An 18,535-nucleotide genomic window follows, 5' to 3' on the forward strand; every position below is an offset into this window, starting at 1 on the left:
TTTGTGTTGGCTGACACCTTCCTCACTAGTCCAGTCTCTCTCCAGCTGGCCACTTAACGCGCCTCCCCTCATTCCCTTCTTCCTTCCTTCCCTCCATCCGTCCTTCCTTACCTCCTCAAGGCAGCAAACACGCCTCCTCTTCCTCGCTTTGTTTCTTTATTTATCTCTGTTGTTTCTCGCACCCTGCTGTGCGTCTCGACTCCGGCATTTAGATTCAAGGTTCAAAGATTCAAAGAAGGTCAGCTCCAGTTTAGAAATGGAATTCTTCTGACCTGAGCTCCTCCAACGACGCAACATATATAATAACATACAAATAAAAAATAGTGCAAGAAGTCTATATACGTGTGAATAGAATATGATATGTACAAGAACAGAATATTAAATAAAATAATGTAAATTAAGATGGAATTAAATACGGTTTATTGCGGTGTCACTAATCAAAAAGAAAACAAGATGGCTTCTTCTCTCCTCCTCCTTTTTGGTTTGGTTCTTAACGGTTTTGCACCATTTTAATAATACACAAACACAACGGATAACAAACACTCATTGGGCTTATTTAAAGCCTCTAGAATGTGAAAAACCAACATTTTATATAAAACGCAACATCAATATCCCGACAATTGCTTGAATTCAATAGAAAAGGACGAACTTTTAGGACAAAATATGCTTAAAATTAAGAGTTAGTCCACTATTATCTGATCGTATGTAGATTTGATTGCGAAACCTCACACCAGCCAATGGGAGATCATTTCCTGCGTGTTGTTTCCCGTGGACGGCCGTCTGCCACTTAATTATTTAAAAAATGCCCATGATGTGAAGTCAGCGATCTGTAATTTACCACTACTGGCGCCACGGGCACCCGATTGATTTATTACAGAGGCCCTTTAATGTGAACAGCTGTTTCCTACTAAAAATAGGTCAGGGGTCGCATGGAACGACCTTGTTTTTTCTCCTCTTTTCCTCCCGTTGAGATGGAAAGCTGCACGAGAGGTGGGCGGCTCTTCTTTGTTTGATATCCTAATGAAGTGACTATCTGTCAATCCAAGATGTGTATACCGTCGACTGGGACTCGACCTCCTGTAGCGTCACCAGCGATAAAGTCCTCGCCTCAGTGTATTTGAGAAAACGGCATGGATGTGGTCCAGAAAGGACGATTAGTCGACTGATGGATCGACAGAAAGAGAGTATTGTTGAAGTTTTATCGTTTTTAGCCCCTCAAACACGGAGATGTGCGGCTTTGCCCGGTTTGATATCCTAACGAAGTGACTATCTGTCGATCCAAGATATTTAAACCATCAAAATGTTAATGTTCGATTCAGACGTCTCTTCTTGCTTTTGATCGATGGTCTCCAGCCTGGAAAACGATGAAAGGCTTTTCACTTGATGACTTATCCCCGCGTTAGGATGGAGTTTGCATGAACGTTGTGACGTCGAGTTAACGGAGGGGTTTCTCCTCCTTTTAGTGTGAAGGATTTCTCCCCTGCTGGGAAATCAAAGGCGACGGCGTGTATCGGGTATTGATTATCCGCACGAAATATAGGCTGACATATCAGAATGGGTTTTATTACCAAGTGTGTGGATACGGGGAATTTGCCCTGGTGTAAACAAAGACTCAGAAAGAAGATTACGTAGCAAAAGAAGCAGTATTATTTAATAATATGTGAGATTACAATAAAATATGAGAAATGTTCAAAGGGTTTTGCAGGATTTACAAATAACAAGAAATGGTTCGTTTTAAATTATTTAATTGATAGTTGCTGAATATTTGTCAGTAGTTCAAAGAGCCAACTGATCATTGCCGCCATCCCAGTTTATCAAAAAAACTATTAAAGGTCTTTAAATATCTTGCTTTGACATTAAGATATTTACTTAGTTATATAAATCTGATAAAAGCACATCGTTGAGGCTGAAAACAGTATTTTTCCTGAAATGTGCACAGGCTTTTTGAAGGATTTTGGGTATAGTGGATCATTACGTGGGAATATCAGCGACGTCCCGCCTTTCTCCTCCTCCGTCTGACCTTCTCATTTGAAGGCTAGCCGTTAGCAAGTAGCCCGATTAAAAGGTAAAAATAGTAAGTCCGGTTACTCGCTATTTTAAAAGTCAAATCAAAGCCAGTTGCAATCAAGTTGACAATTAGCAGTAGAATATAAATAGAAACTGTTGTTAATATCGATCTACAGGGAGATATTCGGCAACGATTGTGATGATCAAGTATCGATAGAGAATTCCGTGAGGTTTTTAAAAACAGCATAAAATACTGATTTATTCATATCGTAAAGAAGTAAATATCTGAAGTGTTGGGGAATAATTTGCCCCGCGTGTCATCTTTCGCCCTCTGACGCAGAAGCCCGGCCCTGAGCAGCCGGTGTGTCCCTTACGGAGGGGCTGCCCTAGCATGTTGATGTCACCAGTTTGTGACCGGCCGCTCTCGGTCAGAGATAGTCGTGGTTGTGGGACTCCTGGAACACGTCCTTCCAGAGGACCCCGAGCCGTAAGCGACAGCAAATGTGATCCAGTGTCCTCAGCTGTTTAGTCTCTCTATTGAAGAATGTTGATTATTCTCTGAACGAGTTAAATACGGGTCTGAGGAAGAGATCTTCAGAACTGATTGTGGCATCTCAACTGTGTGGTCAACTCGTGGCCCGTGACATGTCTCCACCAGAGCTCCAGCTCTCCTCGTGTCTCTGAGTCCTGACTCCATCAGAGCTCCAGCTCTCCTCGTGTCTCTGAGTCCTGACTCCATCAGAGCTCCAGCTCTCCTCGTGTCTCTGAGTCCTGACTCCATCAGAGCTCCAGCTCTCCTCGTGTCTCTGATTCCTGACTCCATCAGAGCTCCAGCTCTCCTCGTCTCTCTGAGTCCTGACTCCTTCAGAGCTCCAGCTCTCCTCGTGTCTCTCTGAGTCCTGACTCCATCAGAGCTCCAGCTCTCCTCGTGTCTTTGAGTCCTGACTCCATCAGAGCTCCAGCTCTCCTCGTGTCTCTGAGTCCTGACTCCATCAGAGCTCCAGCTCTCCTCGTCTCTCTGAGTCCTGACTCCATCAGAGCTCCAGCTCTCCTCGTGTCTGAGTCCTGACCCCATCAGAGCTCCAGCTCTCCTCGTGTCTCTCTGAGTCCTGACTCCATCAGAGCTCCAGCTCTCCTCGTGTCTCTGAGTCCTGACTCCATCAGAGCTCCAGCTCTCCTCGTGTCTCTGAGTCCTGACTCCATCAGAGCTCCAGCTCTCCTCGTGTCTCTGAGTCCTGACTCCATCAGAGCTCCAGCTCTCCTCGTGTCTCTGAGTCCTGACTCCATCAGAGCTCCAGCTCTCCTCGTGTCTCTGAGTCCTGACTCCATCAGAGCTCCAGCTCTCCTCGTGTCTCTGAGTCCTGACTCCATCAGAGCTCCAGCTCTCCTCGTGTCTCTGAGTCCTGACTCCATCAGAGCTCCAGCTCTCCTCGTGTCTCTGAGTCCTGACTCCATCAGAGCTCCAGCTCTCCTCGTGTCTCTGAGTCCTGACTCCTTCAGAGCTCCAGCTCTCCTCGTGTCTCTCTGTTGTGAAGGATTGTGGGTAACGAGTGGATGATGAAACGGGAATACAAATAACGTTTATTCCCATTAGTGATATATCAAACTCGAACCCGGCCAACCCTTCTTCCTCCTCCGTGTTATCATGTCACGTCTAGTCGTTTGAAGGCTGGTTTTGATTTCTCTTTTAAAATGGCAAGCAGCCCGACTAAAAGTAGAAAAAAAATAACGTTTGTTTCAAAGGATTTTGGGGTAATTAAATGGGAATACAGGCGACGGTTGAAGGCTGATTTTTAAAATAGCAAGTAGCCGGACTGAAAGTACAAAACAGTTAGAAAAAGTGTTTTAAGTTATGTGGGGTAACTACGGTAGTGGATAACTAAATGGGAATAAAGGCGACATCTATTCTTATAATTTGAAGTCCAGCTGATTTTGATTTCACTTTTAAAATAGCAAGCAGCCCGACTTAAAAGAAAAGCTTGGAAAAGTGTGTATTTGGGGAATTAGTGGATAATAAATGGGAATACTGGCATGTATGTGCGTTAATGTTATGATATAAGTCCCTCAGAAGTCGTACCCATCCCACCCGTGGTCCTTCTCCATCGGACACTCTATCGTCTCATTTGAAGTCGAGCCGCTTGATAGCAAGAAACCGACTAAAAGTGAACAAAAGTTTGAAAAAGCGTTTGTTTGGGATAACTAGTGGATAACTAAATGGGATTAAAGGCGACATGTATTCTTATCATCAGAAGTCTCGCCGTTTGAAGGCTGATTTTGATTTTTAAAATATCAAGTAGCCCGCCTTAAAGTAGAACAACAAGCTAGGGTAGTTAGTGGATACCTAAACGGCATACAGGCGCTTATGTGTCATGACGTCTCAAGCGTCCTCGTACCCGTCCCGCCCTCGTTCCTCCGGCTGCCGCTCCGTCTTATCAGTTGGCGTCTAGCCGTTTGAAGGCTCTTGTGTTCCCGTGGAAGTCGCAGGAAGGATTTAGGGAGCGGTTCAGGGGCCTCGGCACTTCCCACCAAGACGACCTCTGACCCCTGGTGCCATTAATCACTCGGCTCCTGATGGCCCTGTCCCTGGGGGGAAATCAGTCCGGGGCAAAGCATGATGGGAGGTGAAGCCTGCAGCCAATTAGAGAGCAGCCGTGTGGACAAATCAGGGCTTTGCAGAGAGGAGGAATCGCCCAGTGATTGGCCCACTCCTGAGATGTTGCTGCTGCTGTGAAGTAGAGTCCAAATGTGTCCCCTCTTCTCCATGTCTCTTCTACATCAACATGTGTCCCCTCTTCTTCATGTCTCTTCTACATCAACATGTGTCCCCTCTTCTCCATGTCTCTCACACATCAACATGTGTCCCCTCTTCTTCATGTCTCTTCTACATCAACATGTGTCCCCTCTTCTCCATGTCTCTCACACATCAACATGTGTCCCCTTTTCTTCATGTCTCTTCTACATCAACATGTGTCCCCTCTTCTTCATGTCTCTTCTACATCAACATGTGTCCCCTCTTCTTCATGTCTCTTCTACATCAACACGTGTCCCCTCTTCTTCACGTCTCTTCTACATCAACACGTGTCCCCTCTTCTTCACGTCTCTTCTACATCAACATGTGTCCCCTCTTCTTCGTGTCTCTTCTACATCAACATGTGTCCCCTCTTCTTCATGTCTCTTCTACATCAACATGTGTCCCCTCTTCTCCATGTCTCTTCTACATCAACATGTGTCCCCTCTTCTTCGTGTCTCTTCTACATCAACATGTGTCCCCTCTTCTTCATGTCTCTTCTACATCAACATGTGTCCCCTCTTCTTCATGTCTCTTCTACATCAACATGTGTCCCCTCTTCTCCATGTCTCTTCTACATCAACACGTGTCCCCTCTTCTTCATGTCTCTTCTACATCAACATGTGTCCCCTCTTCTTCATGTCTCTTCTACATCAACATGTGTCCCCTCTTCTTCATGTCTCTTCTACATCAACATGTGTCCCCTCTTCTCCATGTCTCTTCTACATCAACACGTGTCCCCTCTTCTCCATGTCTCTTCTACATCAACATGTGTCCCCTCTTCTCCATGTCTCTTCTACATCAACATGTGTCCCCTCTTCTTCACGTCTCTTCTACATCAACATGTGTCCCCTCTTCTTCATGTCTCTTCTACATCAACATGTGTCCCCTCTTCTTCACGTCTCTTCTACATCAACATGTGTCCCCTCTTCTTCATGTCTCTTCTTCATCAACATGTGTCCCCTCTTCTTCATGTCTCTTCTACATCAACATGTGTCCCCTCTTCTTCATGTCTCTTCTTCATCAACATGTGTCCCCTCTTCTTCATGTCTCTTCTACATCAACATGTGTCCCCTCTTCTTCATGTCTCTTCTTCATCAACATGTGTCCCCTCTTCTTCATGTCTCTTCTACATCAACATGTGTCCCCTCTTCTTCATGTCTCTTCTTCATCAACATGTGTCCCCTCTTCTTCATGTCTCTTCTACATCAACATGTGTCCCCTCTTCTTCATGTCTCTTCTACATCAACATGTGTCCCCTCTTCTTCATGTCTCTTCTACATCAACATGTGTCCCCCTCTTCTTCATGTCTCTTCTACATCAACATGTGTCCCCTCTTCTTCATGTCTCTTCTACATCAACATGTGTCCCCTCTTCTTCATGTCTCTTCTACATCAACATGTGTCCCCTCTTCTCCATGTCTCTTCTACATCAACATGTGTCCCCTCTGTGGAAAGAGACTCTGAAAGTTTCAGGAACAAAGATTTTCTCTCTTTTTGATCCATTTCTATAAAAACCTGTCTGAAAATGAGCTGATCAGATTTTGGCCACTTTATGATGTCATAACGATGTGTTGTCTTGAGTAGCCATTAGCCAATCAGCAACCAGGGTAACCCCCCCCCTCCCCCCTTATCACCTGAATCTCCTCTAGAGCACCATTGAGGGGCTCCTTGTTTTCAGACACAGAATCAGCACTTTTTGGTCTATAAAAAGTCAGAAAGAAACCAAAATGTCAACTAATTTCTAAAGGTTGTGTTTATATTAGGGCTGTCAAACGATTAAAATTTGTAATCAGATTAATCACAGTTTAAAAATTAATTAATCAGATTAATCACCATTCGAACTATGTCCAAAATATGCCATTTATTTATGTATATTGTTGGGAATGGAAAGATAAATGAAAGAAGGCGGATATATCCATTTAACACAGTATGTATGTTTATTATAACATTGTTCTGCATGTCAAAATGAAAGACAACCCACACACCTATCAATCATCAAACCGTGGGGTCTTAATTCATTACGTGTTGATTTCTATCAACGGGGGAGTACTTCAGGAAAGTCGACGAGGGGGGGGGGGGGCTAGTGGAGTACTTCGTGACCACAGAGTGTGAACGTTGTGATCAGCTGTTTTAGCGCAGTTCTCCAGTGAAGGGGGGAGTCTCCCTCCGCAGACGGTTGGCGTAGTTTTGGCACAATTCCGTTGTACAGACCGACGTTAACAGCAGCCCCGTCTGTGCACACGGAGACCGACTCTGTCGTCCGGTGATCGAACCGCCTTCTGGAAAAGCTTCACAAGTACGTCGGTACGCAAATGCGCTTTGTGACACAAGTGACGGTACGCATTTCAGATTACGCACATAACCTGCGTACCAGTTATGTGCACCCCTGTACCAGAGCCATATTATTACTATTATATGGCTCTGCCCTGTACTACAGCAAGAGTATTCTGCGTCGGGACTTCCTGCAACAACACCACGCCGTTATCAAAGATGTTCTATTGAGAAGACGATCACTACGTGACAAAAGTTTTCAAAACCGTGGCTACTGAAATCAATCTTACTAACTGCTGTCTGTGCAATTTACTCCGCGCGAGTTGGCAGACTTTATTTTGCTTACTTTAAAATCATTTTTCACGGTGGGGCTAAGCCACTTCTTGGTATGGGTGTAGCCTACCCCAGCCATACCCTGGCGCTGCCACTGGTGGCACGTATGGGGTGGGCCATTCTGCACATGCGTTAAATGCGTTAAATATTTTAACGCAATTAATTCAAAAAATTAATTACCGCCGTTAACGCGATAATTTTGACAGCACTAGTTTAAATGTAATGATTTCCCGTCTAAAAACCCAAATATGTCCAAAGAGAGCATTCATGTAGAAATGGGAACAATTATAACAGCGAAGGGGGCGAGAGGCGGCGATCAAGAGGCATGTTTTGGACGGGTGTAATTAAGCCTGTTGGGGCTAAATGTCTCCAGTTGGAACAGATGTTGGACACCAAAGGAAAATGTCTCTCACTAACTGCCCCAGTGCTGCTAATGGGATTCTGGGTCAATTACGGCTTTATCAATGGTTCCTTCCCAGCGCGTTCATATGTAGACGGTAGTACTGCCACTAAAGAGGTTTATTATTGTATAATTAAAATCCCAAAATGACTTTAGATGTGTTAATCTTAAAGTGTCATAAGATAGTAAGAAACAGAGAAGGCAAAAGTACACATCCTAGAAGAAGTAGAAGTACAGATTTTAAACTCGTGTTTAGAGACATTGTCAGGTATTTGTGTTCAACTTGTAAGAAGTAGAAAGTACAGGTATTTGAGTTCAACATGTAAGAAGTAGAAAGTACAGGTATTTGGGTTCTACATGTAAGAAGTAGAAAGTACAGGTATTTGTGTTCAACATGAGAGAAGTAGAAAGTACAGGTATTTGAGTTCAACATGTGAGAAGTAGAAAGTACAGGTATTTGTGTTCAACATGTAAGAAGTAGAAAGTACAGGTATTTAAGTTCAACATGTAAGAAGTAGAAAGTACAGGTATTTAAGTTCAACATGTAAGAAGTAGAAAGTACAGGTATTTGGGTTCAACATGAGAGAAGTAGAAAGTATAGGTATTTGAGTTCAACATGTAAGAAGTAGAAAGTACAGGTATTTGGGTTCTACATGTAAGAAGTAGAAAGTACAGGTATTTGTGTTCAACATGTGAGAAGTAGAAAGTACAGGTATTTGTGTTCAACATGTGAGAAGTAGAAAGTACAGGTATTTAAGTTCAACATGTAAGAAGTAGAAAGTACAGGTATTTGGGTTCAACATGTAAGAAGTAGAAAGTACAGGTATTTGTGTTCAACATGAGAGAAGTAGAAAGTACAGGTATTTGAGTTCAACATGTGAGAAGTAGAAAGTACAGGTATTTGAGTTCAACATGTAAGAAGTAGAAAGTACAGGTATTTGGGTTCAACATGAGAGAAGTAGAAAGTACAGGTATTTGGGTTCAACATGAGAGAAGTAGAAAGTACAGGTATTTGTGTTCAACATGAGAGAAGTAAAAGTAAAAAGTATTTAGTATGTAGACGGTAGTACTGCCACTAAAAAGGTTTGTTACTGATGATTAATCTCCAAATGAGTCTAACGGTATCTGTTTATTTTCAAAGTGTCAGAAAATAGTAAGAAAATATCACATGTGTCGATCCAATCAGTACTCAGAGTGTAGATAGTGTGTAATAAACATTTACCCAGATATAATCTTTGATGAACTAAAACAGATGTATAAGTTTGCCTTTTTATAAGGTTGATCAAATACTCTGCCAATTTGTTCTGAAATAATGTTTGGTGTAGAAAATGTCAAAAAACACTTAAGAATATTCATCAAGTCTTATATTTTCACTCCAAAAACCAAAATATATCTACTTTTAATATGATGTGAAACCGAAGCATATGTAAGACTTCAATTTCCTTATTTTTCTGTGGATACATCATTGCAGCACTTTTAAACAAATCTAATATTTGTAATCTCCTTTCTTCTTGCCCGTTTGGTCTGTCCAAAGTTTTTTTTTAAAAGCCAAAATGGCAACTCATTTCGTGTTTGAATGTAATGTTGTCCAAGTTAAAAAACCCAAAGAGATTCAGTTTAAGATATAAAACAAAACAAAGCATTTAATCTACATATTTTAAAGGCTGCAAACTGTATTTTCGGACATGTTGACATTTAAGTTACTTTACTAGCAACAAGCACTTTGAATTGCCTTGCGTTGAAAAGTGCTCTATAAATAAACTTGCCTTGCCTTGCCTTGCCTTGCCTTGCCTTGCCTTGCCTTGCCTTGCCTTGCCTTGCTAACAATCGAAAAAGGTGCAGATGATTCTTAAATAGATCATCTAATCAGTCGACCAATCGCTGCAGCTTTCCTGTTGAAGCGTGACACCAGTGTTGAATAATTAATGCTGTTTTAGGTTTCAAAACCACCTCTGCTACCCGTAAGGTATTCAGGATAGAACGCTTGGTAACACGATATCTTAAAGGTGGGGTCGGTCATTTTGGAGAAACCGGCTCAAGATCGCTAGAATTTGAAAATACACAACCGGAAAAAATCTGCCCCTTCCTCACAGAGCCCCTCCCCCAACACACACGAACACACACGTGACCAATGAGGGCACGAGATAAGTGTGTGCCCCGATGGAAGGCTGACAGGCAGGTCGGCCATCCAATCCGTTTAGCCGGCTCAGATGATTGGTCGAGCTTTTCACAGCGCTACGGCTTCCACTGATGACGTGTTTTTATGTATTTATTGTCAAAGCATTTAAGATATTCATAGCTATCGGGACGTTAAGAGCATTCCATGGAATATAACAAGTGTTTCTGAAATAAATTACATACCCCGCCTTTAAGGTACACATATTCACCACCAACTGGTTGTTTATTAGCGTGCATATTAGCAGTAAATTGGCTCTTTATTAGTCATTATTAAACACGTATTAATGCCTTATTCTACAAGTACCAGGCCATTAGTTGAGTGTCCTCAATAACCCTCTATTAGTGCTGATTTATTATAAGGAAGTTGTTGAGTTTGGGTTTTAATAAGTTCAACAATAAGGCAGCAGAACCACAAGAAGAGTAATTCTCCCATAATAACACATATGGTCTGTTCTTATGTAACGAGACATGAAACTATCCGTGTTAAAATGTGGTTTTTCTAACTCAGAATTCCCTATTTTAATGTCTTGTTCATAACACATAAGCTACTCGTAGTTTGACTCTAATATGTGAATGAACATCTACTGTAGTTGATGGTGAATACCTTAATCTAAAGTGTTACCGAAGCTCTTCTCCACACACTCGCCCCGTCGGGGTCGCTGCCCTCTTTGTGCGCTTGTGGACGCATTAAAAGGTGATTTGACAGCAGACGGCGATCGAGGCGTGAATTAAAGCCCGACTAACTGCTGTTCTGTCACTCTGCTGTGTCTCATTGTTAGCGTGCGGCTGAATGAAAACATGGCTTCCTGCTGACCTGCACTTTAATTCACACATCAATAACCCCTGGCTGATCTCTGACCCTCGGCTTGTGCTAATTGTTTGATGCGGGATTGATGTCCCGGCGCGGCATTAAATAACCGGCAGCAAAACATTCCTGGAGCTTTTATCGGTTCTAGAAAACTGCGCACAGATGTAGAACCGTCGACTTTTCCTTTGCTGTTGTCCACCTCAGAATGAAATGAGCTGTTTCCATCAAACCGGGGAGGATTTTACACCCAATGCGCCGCTTATAGAGATCTGCACGTGGTTCTATTGATGTCTTGCTGATTATATTCGATTCTTACACATTTGTATTTATTGTTAACGCCGTTTCAAATGATATTTAATCGACTTTGAAAACTGCTAGTAGCCCTTTTCTCAAAAGTGATATTTGTTTGAAAAGACGATGGGTCGTTTTCACTTGAATGTGAAAACAGAGCTGACCTTCAGCGTCAGTCCTGCTGCTAACCATTATTCAAATGACCTTGCCAAATGTTTTCTAAATTACATTTCGACTATTAAATTATAGAAAAACAACAAAAAACAATGTTATGTATTTAAATGTCTTATTTTAGTCCAAACTTAAAAATGGTCTGATGGTTAGAATTGTATACCTAATTCACTAAGTATAGATATTTTCATCTTATTATTATATTACACTTGTTTACACAGATGTCTATCCTTCTGTGTTTACATCTGATTCTCTAAAGGACTTTGCAAATTGCTACTGCTTTCAAAGGGATTGTGGGTAATTGTCACTTTGTGGATTACTAAATGGGGATACAGGAGATGTTTAACAGATGTGCTTATTAATTATTTGCCAAAGATTATCTGAATTAATCGTTCTGTCCCTAAACATATAAACAAAGAAAAGCAAAACATGTCCATCAGTTTCTCAAAAACAAATCAATCTTGTTTTTGTCATTCCAACTATTAAGAAAAGCACTTTACTATAATATCAGTCAGAGAAAAGCAGGGACTTATCATATCGGAGGCTGAAAACTGGATTTTATGACATTTCTGCATAAAAAAATGACCAGTTGATCACCACAAAGGCTTCTGATGACTGCATCTCTATTGAACACAGATACTGAACACAGATATAATAGTTTCTCTCCTCTCCTCTTGCTCTGTGTTATCCAAACGATCTGTAAAGCAATCCGGCATCCTGGCGTCTTATAGTGTTGATTGGCTCAGAAGATAAGATGCTATTTCCCAGAGCAGCATTTCCTGCAGCTTTAACAAGCTAAACATGTATTATTAAGTACCGTCGACATGCGGTGCGACTTTGAAAACAGGTCTAAAAGCTACACCCGTAAAACCACCCGTAGCATCAAACGCTTTTTGTTTAAGCTGCGATGTGGATTCCGCAGGTTAAAGGTTTATATTCCTGCGTGCTCAGTTTGAATGTGTCTGGGTTCCTTTTCTCTCCACCCCGCAACCCCCGACCCTCTCACATCCCATTGTTGCAACGCTAACATGAAGAATGAGGAAACTGTTGTGGCAAACAATGATTGTTCAATATCGCAGCCTCATCGGCTTTCACAACCCCCACCAGAGCAGAAAGACCTCCATAGTGACACGTTATACTCACAGGTTCTCTCTCCGCGCGCGCAGAGGCTGTTTCCAGCGAGCAGCTTCAGTTCCAACACCTTTAACAAGCTCTCCCTCTCGATTCAAACACAGTTCAGTACACATGGCTGTTTATGTATCTACTCTAATCTGCTGTTGGAGTGAAATGTGTGTAAGATTATGGAGTTTTTATATTTGAAAAGCTATATTGATTTAGTGCAATTATGTAAACAGCCAGAGGAACAAAGCGATGACAACAGGGGATATTAAGTCATGCTAAGCTAGCTAGCTCTGACGCAACATTTCTTCCTGGAATATATTTCCAAATACTCCGAGAATAACAAACAAGAGACAATAAACTGATACCTGTTTCATAACTAATAGTGTTAGACTAGCAGCCTTTCTATTACGCATAAACGAGAAAAATATAGTTTTGTATTGTTGATTATTTTACACAAAAATACATAGTAGGCCTAGGCTACATTTTTTTTAATTATTTTTTCATCAAAAGACGAAATGTTTGAGGCATATTTCACTGGATTGGTGTCTATCACTGGCAATATATATTCTCTTTTCTAAACACTGATATATATTGTGTATCGGTGTACAAACACTCACAATATATATAATAATATCTTCAGTGAGTATCAGCTCTCTCTCTCGCTTTCATGTTTGATGTTTTTGAGCACCTGATAAACCGCTTGGAAATCAAATATATTATTGTATACGTTTAAAAAAGAGCCCTCCAAAAAACAGATTTCTAAATCAATTCACAATCTTACAACATACATTGTTTCATCAAAACACACTTTTGAATGCACGTGTTAATTAGTTTGGGATAACCGCCTATCAGTGGCAATATCTACCTCTTTGTTGAACACTAAACTGGGATATGTATTGTGTATCGGCGTACACACACTCACAATAATCATGAATGTCCTCAGCGAGTATCAGTGACATGTTAGATGTTTGTGAGCACCCGATGAAGCGCTTTGAAATCAAATGTATTATTAGAGAAGTTTAAAAAAGAGCCCTTCTGATTCAAGTCCCAATCTTACAACATAAGACTCCTGACTCGTACATGAATCTATTTCCACCGGCCTCAGCTAATTATTAATTAGTGCTCTGAGCAAGTCACACCCTCTGATCTGCGCCCTTATGTAGGTCCATGTGTTCGTACATGGCTTACAGACATGTTGCTAACTTAAGAGAATGAATCAGGGCTAATCTTCATGGCCTGATCACACTGCTATTTTGCCGAGTCATTAATGAGTCTGAGGCCGAGGGATTGGCCGGCATTAAAGTACCCCCCCCCCCCACACCCATTTCTGACCGGGGATTAGCAGATTGTCACAATCCAAAAGTACACATCCTTTATTCAAGTAGAAGTACAGATACTTGTGTTTTAAAATACTCTGGTAAAAGTAGAAGTACTGACTAAACTTCTTTACTCAAGTCAAAGTAAAGAGGCTTTGAAATGTACTTCAGTAAAAAGTACCCATAGCTAGCAGCTGTTTTAAAGAGTACCTGACCTCCATTTATATGAATAGAACAATAATGTCATTGTTAGCTAATGAATGTTTCCATGCTGAACAACGGCAACATGACAACGTTTCCATTGGTCCCTCTTCTTTAGAGAAGACCAGGAAGTGATGGATACACGGATCGTGTTCCAACCAATAGGCACGCAGTGACTCTGAAGAATAATGACCACGCACCAACACACATTCAGACTAAAGGAACCAGCTGTTTGGAGAATGAGAGAAGTAGAAAGTACAGGTATTTGAGTTCAACATGTGAGAAGTAGAAAGTACAGGTATTTGAGTTCAACATGTGAGAAGTAGAAAGTACAGGTATTTGAGTTCAACATGTAAGAAGTAGAAAGTACAGGTATTTGAGTACAACATGTAAGAAGTAGAAAGTACAGGTATTTGAGTTCAACATGTAAGAAGTAGAAAGTACAGGTATTTGTGTTCAACATGTGAGAAGTAGAAAGTACAGGTATTTGAGTTCAACATGTAAGAAGTAGAAAGTACAGGTATTTGAGTTCAACATATAAGAAGTAGAAAGTACAGGTATTTGAGTTCAACATGTAAGAAGTAGAAAGTACAGGTATTTGAGTTCAACATATAAGAAGTAGAAAGTACAGGTATTTGAGTTCAACATGTGAGAAGTAGAAAGTACAGGTATTTGAGTTCAACATGTAAGAAGTAGAAAGTACAGGTATTTGTGTTCAACATGTGAGAAGTAGAAAGTACAGGTATTTGAGTTCAACATGTAAGAAGTAGAAAGTACAGGTATTTGAGTTCAACATGTAAGAAGTAGAAAGTACAGGTATTTGAGTTCAACATGTAAGAAGTAGAAAGTACAGGTATTTGAGTTCAACATGTAAGAAGTAGAAAGTACAGGTATTTGAGTTCAACATGTGAGAAGTAGAAAGTACAGGTATTTGGGTTCAACATGTAAGAAGTAGAAAGTACAGGTATTTGAGTTCAACATGTAAGAAGTAGAAAGTACAGGTATTTGTGTTCCACATGTAAGAAGTAGAAAGTACAGGTATTTGAGTTCAACATGTGAGAAGTAGAAAGTACAGGTATTTGTGTTCAACATGTAAGAAGTAGAAAGTACAGGTATTTGAGTTCAACATGTGAGAAGTAGAAAGTACAGGTATTTGAGTTCAACATGTGAGAAGTAGAAAGTACAGGTATTTGAGTTCAACATGTAAGAAGTAGAAAGTACAGGTATTTGAGTTCAACATGTGAGAAGTAGAAAGTACAGGTATTTGAGTTCAACATGTGAGAAGTAGAAAGTACAGGTATTTGTGTTCAACATGTGAGAAGTAGAAAGTACAGGTATTTTTGATACCAGAAAAATGTACTGAAGTACAGTAACAAAGTATTTGTACTCCACTATTTTTGTTTGTTATTGTCGATTAATCTCCCAAAATGATTCTAATTGTGTGTTCATCTTAAAGTGTCAGAAACTAGTAAGAAAATATCACATTTTTCCGCACTATCTTTCTATCAAGAAATCATTTTAGCACTTTTAAACAAACGTAATAATTTAAATCTCCCCACTCCCCTCCTCATGCTTACACTGTTGCACACTTTTGTATTCAGTTGCAGCCCCTCCTCCTCCTCCTCCTTCTTTTCGTCGTTGCCCCCCCCCCGCCCCCCCCCCCTGCAAGCCTCACTGCAGATAAGCTGTTGACAAGATTAATGCATCTGTATCAAAAGTCCAGAGCCGCTTTGCTTTGTGTTGTTTGTGAATCCCCTTTTCCAGGTCAAGCCAGATTGCCTTAACTGGGCTAATATGTTTTCAAGCCAAATGTAACAGGCGTGCCGTCAACAGGGGCTTTAGCAGCATCCTGACGGCACAGCAGGTTCATTCATAATGATACAGCTTTATTTATATAGCACTTTTCACACAACACGTGCAGCTCAAAGTGCTTTTACAAAATGGCACATCGCAAGTTCAAAACAAACAAAAAGAAATTCCCCTCTGATTATTTGTTAAGAACTTTAAAAGGTAAATGCAGTAAAATATAACGTGATCAGGTTAATAGACACACGGGGGTTAAAGGTATGATGATAAAATACAATAATGGTTTCTCTGAAAGATAAGACACAAGACGGCTGAGTCGATGCAACAATATAAAACAATTTGAACATATAGGTACAATAGAAATACAAATAAAAAGATAATAGTAATAAAAATGCCATAATTCTAATAGAGGTTAAAGCGGGTAGGTGGACACGTACGAGGGATTTGACTTGGTGCATACATAAAGTAAGACGGGAATTAAAAACACAGATAGAGAACTATTTTAAGAAAACATTGCAAAAAATATACTACAATAAAATGTAGCCGTATTTACATTGAAATAAAATGGAATAAAATACAAGATAAGACTTGATTCATCCCGAAGGAAATTGTTGTTACAAAAATACAATAAACGCAGCAGCACAATATTAATAAGACTGTGCACGAAAGAGCAATTCAAAACACGGGACACATCGACGGTCACATCAATAATGTAAATATTAACAGTATTTAGTAGTGCAAAAACCGTCGTGGTAGTTACGTAATTTGCACGTTATTTATTGAACATTATTAATAATATTACTACTAATAATAAAAGAATATGTGCAGTAATAAAAAAAAGCAATGTGTGTGTGCATTCATGAGCTGGACCTTTAAAATGGTGGCTGGTGGATGAATGAATGCATAATTTAGATTTCATCCTGCCTGGTCATTTCTACAGCAGCGGCTTTAAATGTATGTTCTGTGTTAGGTGCCCATATGTCTGAGGAGTCGTCAGCATTATGGGGTCCATTCCCATTGGGATTGTCTCGTTTTAAAAATGCATGCACACGTAATACACAGATGCACTTTGTTTGCAATGCGTTCATGGTGCGCCTCGAAGCTATTGCGATTCAGCTGTATGGTTTATACGCCCTATTGATTTAATGTATGGTTTTTCCGCTCTTCCATAGGAACCCCGGTGAATCGCATCCCAATTATGGCCAAGCAGGTCCTGGATCTGTACATGCTGTACAAGCTGGTGACGGAGAAGGGAGGCCTGGTGGAGGTGATCAACAAGAAGATCTGGAGGGAAATCACAAAGGGCCTCAACCTGCCGACCTCCATCACCAGCGCGGCTTTCACCCTGCGCACACAGTGAGTATTCAGATGCACAGGGACGTACAAAAAGATCAGATCAGATAAGATGGAGCTTTATTAATGACCCTGAGGAAATTCAGTGGTTTAACAGATGATTAGGTACCAGGTCGATGCTAACATCTGAACACGTGCCGGTACTACCGTCAGGGCCGAGGCTAATGCACTCATAATAAACTCTCAAATGATATGTCCCGGTTCCCCTGGTAAAGCTCGTAAAGCTCGTAAAGCTACAGCGTGAACACCAAATCCTTGATAAAGCCCACAGGAGAAAGCTACTTGATGCTAGCTGTTAGCTGTTAGCTTGGCATTCACTATGTGAAGGGTACACTTATGTACCTTTTCCGCAATACATATTTCATGCGTACCTTTTACTTGAAAAAGGTACTTATTAGTACCATACAGGAGCGTGATTGTACCTTTAAGGGTACATTTGTATCTTTTGTAGCTTAAAGAACAAAAATGTACCTGTACTGTACCTTTATTTCTGACAGTGTAGTGAGTACGCTGTAAAAAGTTAAACAATAATGAAAACAATCTGTTTTCACTTGAAATAAGTAAAAATATCTGCCAATAGAACAAGTGAAGATTAGCTTGGTACGATTTTTGAAGAAGGGATATTTAGATAAATCAGATCTTGTGATGAGCTGGGAGAACTCATTTTGAACTATATTTGACCAGAATCAGGAAATGTTGTGTTGCAACATAAGCCGCAAATGCTCAAAGGTTTTTATTTTCTGATGTTAGTTTGTGATTTTCTAATAAATATGTAACAAAATCTGAGATACAACTCAAAATAAGATTATTTGACTTAACAATATGATGCATTGTCTAAAAACAAGACCCGATATCTCACTGCAGTGTCACTCCTGAAGTTATTATGTCTTATATCAGATGTGGAGACATATTAGATGTCAGACAAATATACTCGGCAAGATTTCGAGTTTTTGTAGACGTCACAAAAACTGATGATTAGTTACCAAGTCGATGCTACACATCTGAAAACGTGACGGTACTACAATCAGGGACGAGGCTAATGTAGACAAACTAATGATGTGTCCTGGTTTCCCTCGTAAAGTTACAGCGTGCGAACACCAAATCCGTGATGAAACCTGCAGGAGAAAGCTATCTAATGCTAGCTGTTAGCTATAAAAAAGAAGCAAATACAGAATTTACCTGTACCAGGTTGATGCTAAATCTGAAAACGGGACGATACTACAGTTCACAATATACCATCAGGGCCGAGCCAGTAACGATATAGTGTTTTTCCCTTTTAATGCTACATCGTGAACAACAAATCAAAGATAAAACCAGCAGGAGAAAGCTACCTAATGCTAGCTATTAGCTGTTAGCTGTTAGCTGTTAGCTGTTAGCAGCCTTAGCTAACAGAACCGGAATCTGCTTTATTTCCAAGACAGTTTACGCATTCAATGAATTAGTTTTGGTGTATGATACCTGTACACAGTAAGAGGAATTCAATTGTAC

The 18,535-nt window shown here is 40.6% G+C and overlaps 1 protein-coding gene across 1 annotated transcript in view; it reads left to right on the forward strand.

The window, feature by feature from the left end:
* LOC117441800 (AT-rich interactive domain-containing protein 3B-like) overlaps positions 1-18,535 on the forward strand; it is a 108,375-nt gene that overhangs the window by 79,266 nt on the left and 10,574 nt on the right. The window contains exon 5 of the mRNA XM_034077806.2: positions 16,867-17,050. Coding sequence (XP_033933697.1) covers positions 16,867-17,050 — 184 coding nt within the window. The remainder of the gene's footprint in view (positions 1-16,866; positions 17,051-18,535) is intronic.

This window comes from Pseudochaenichthys georgianus, unplaced genomic scaffold (genome assembly GCF_902827115.2).
Source record: "Pseudochaenichthys georgianus unplaced genomic scaffold, fPseGeo1.2 scaffold_200_arrow_ctg1, whole genome shotgun sequence".
In the NCBI taxonomy this organism is placed as follows: domain Eukaryota; kingdom Metazoa; phylum Chordata; class Actinopteri; order Perciformes; family Channichthyidae; genus Pseudochaenichthys; species Pseudochaenichthys georgianus.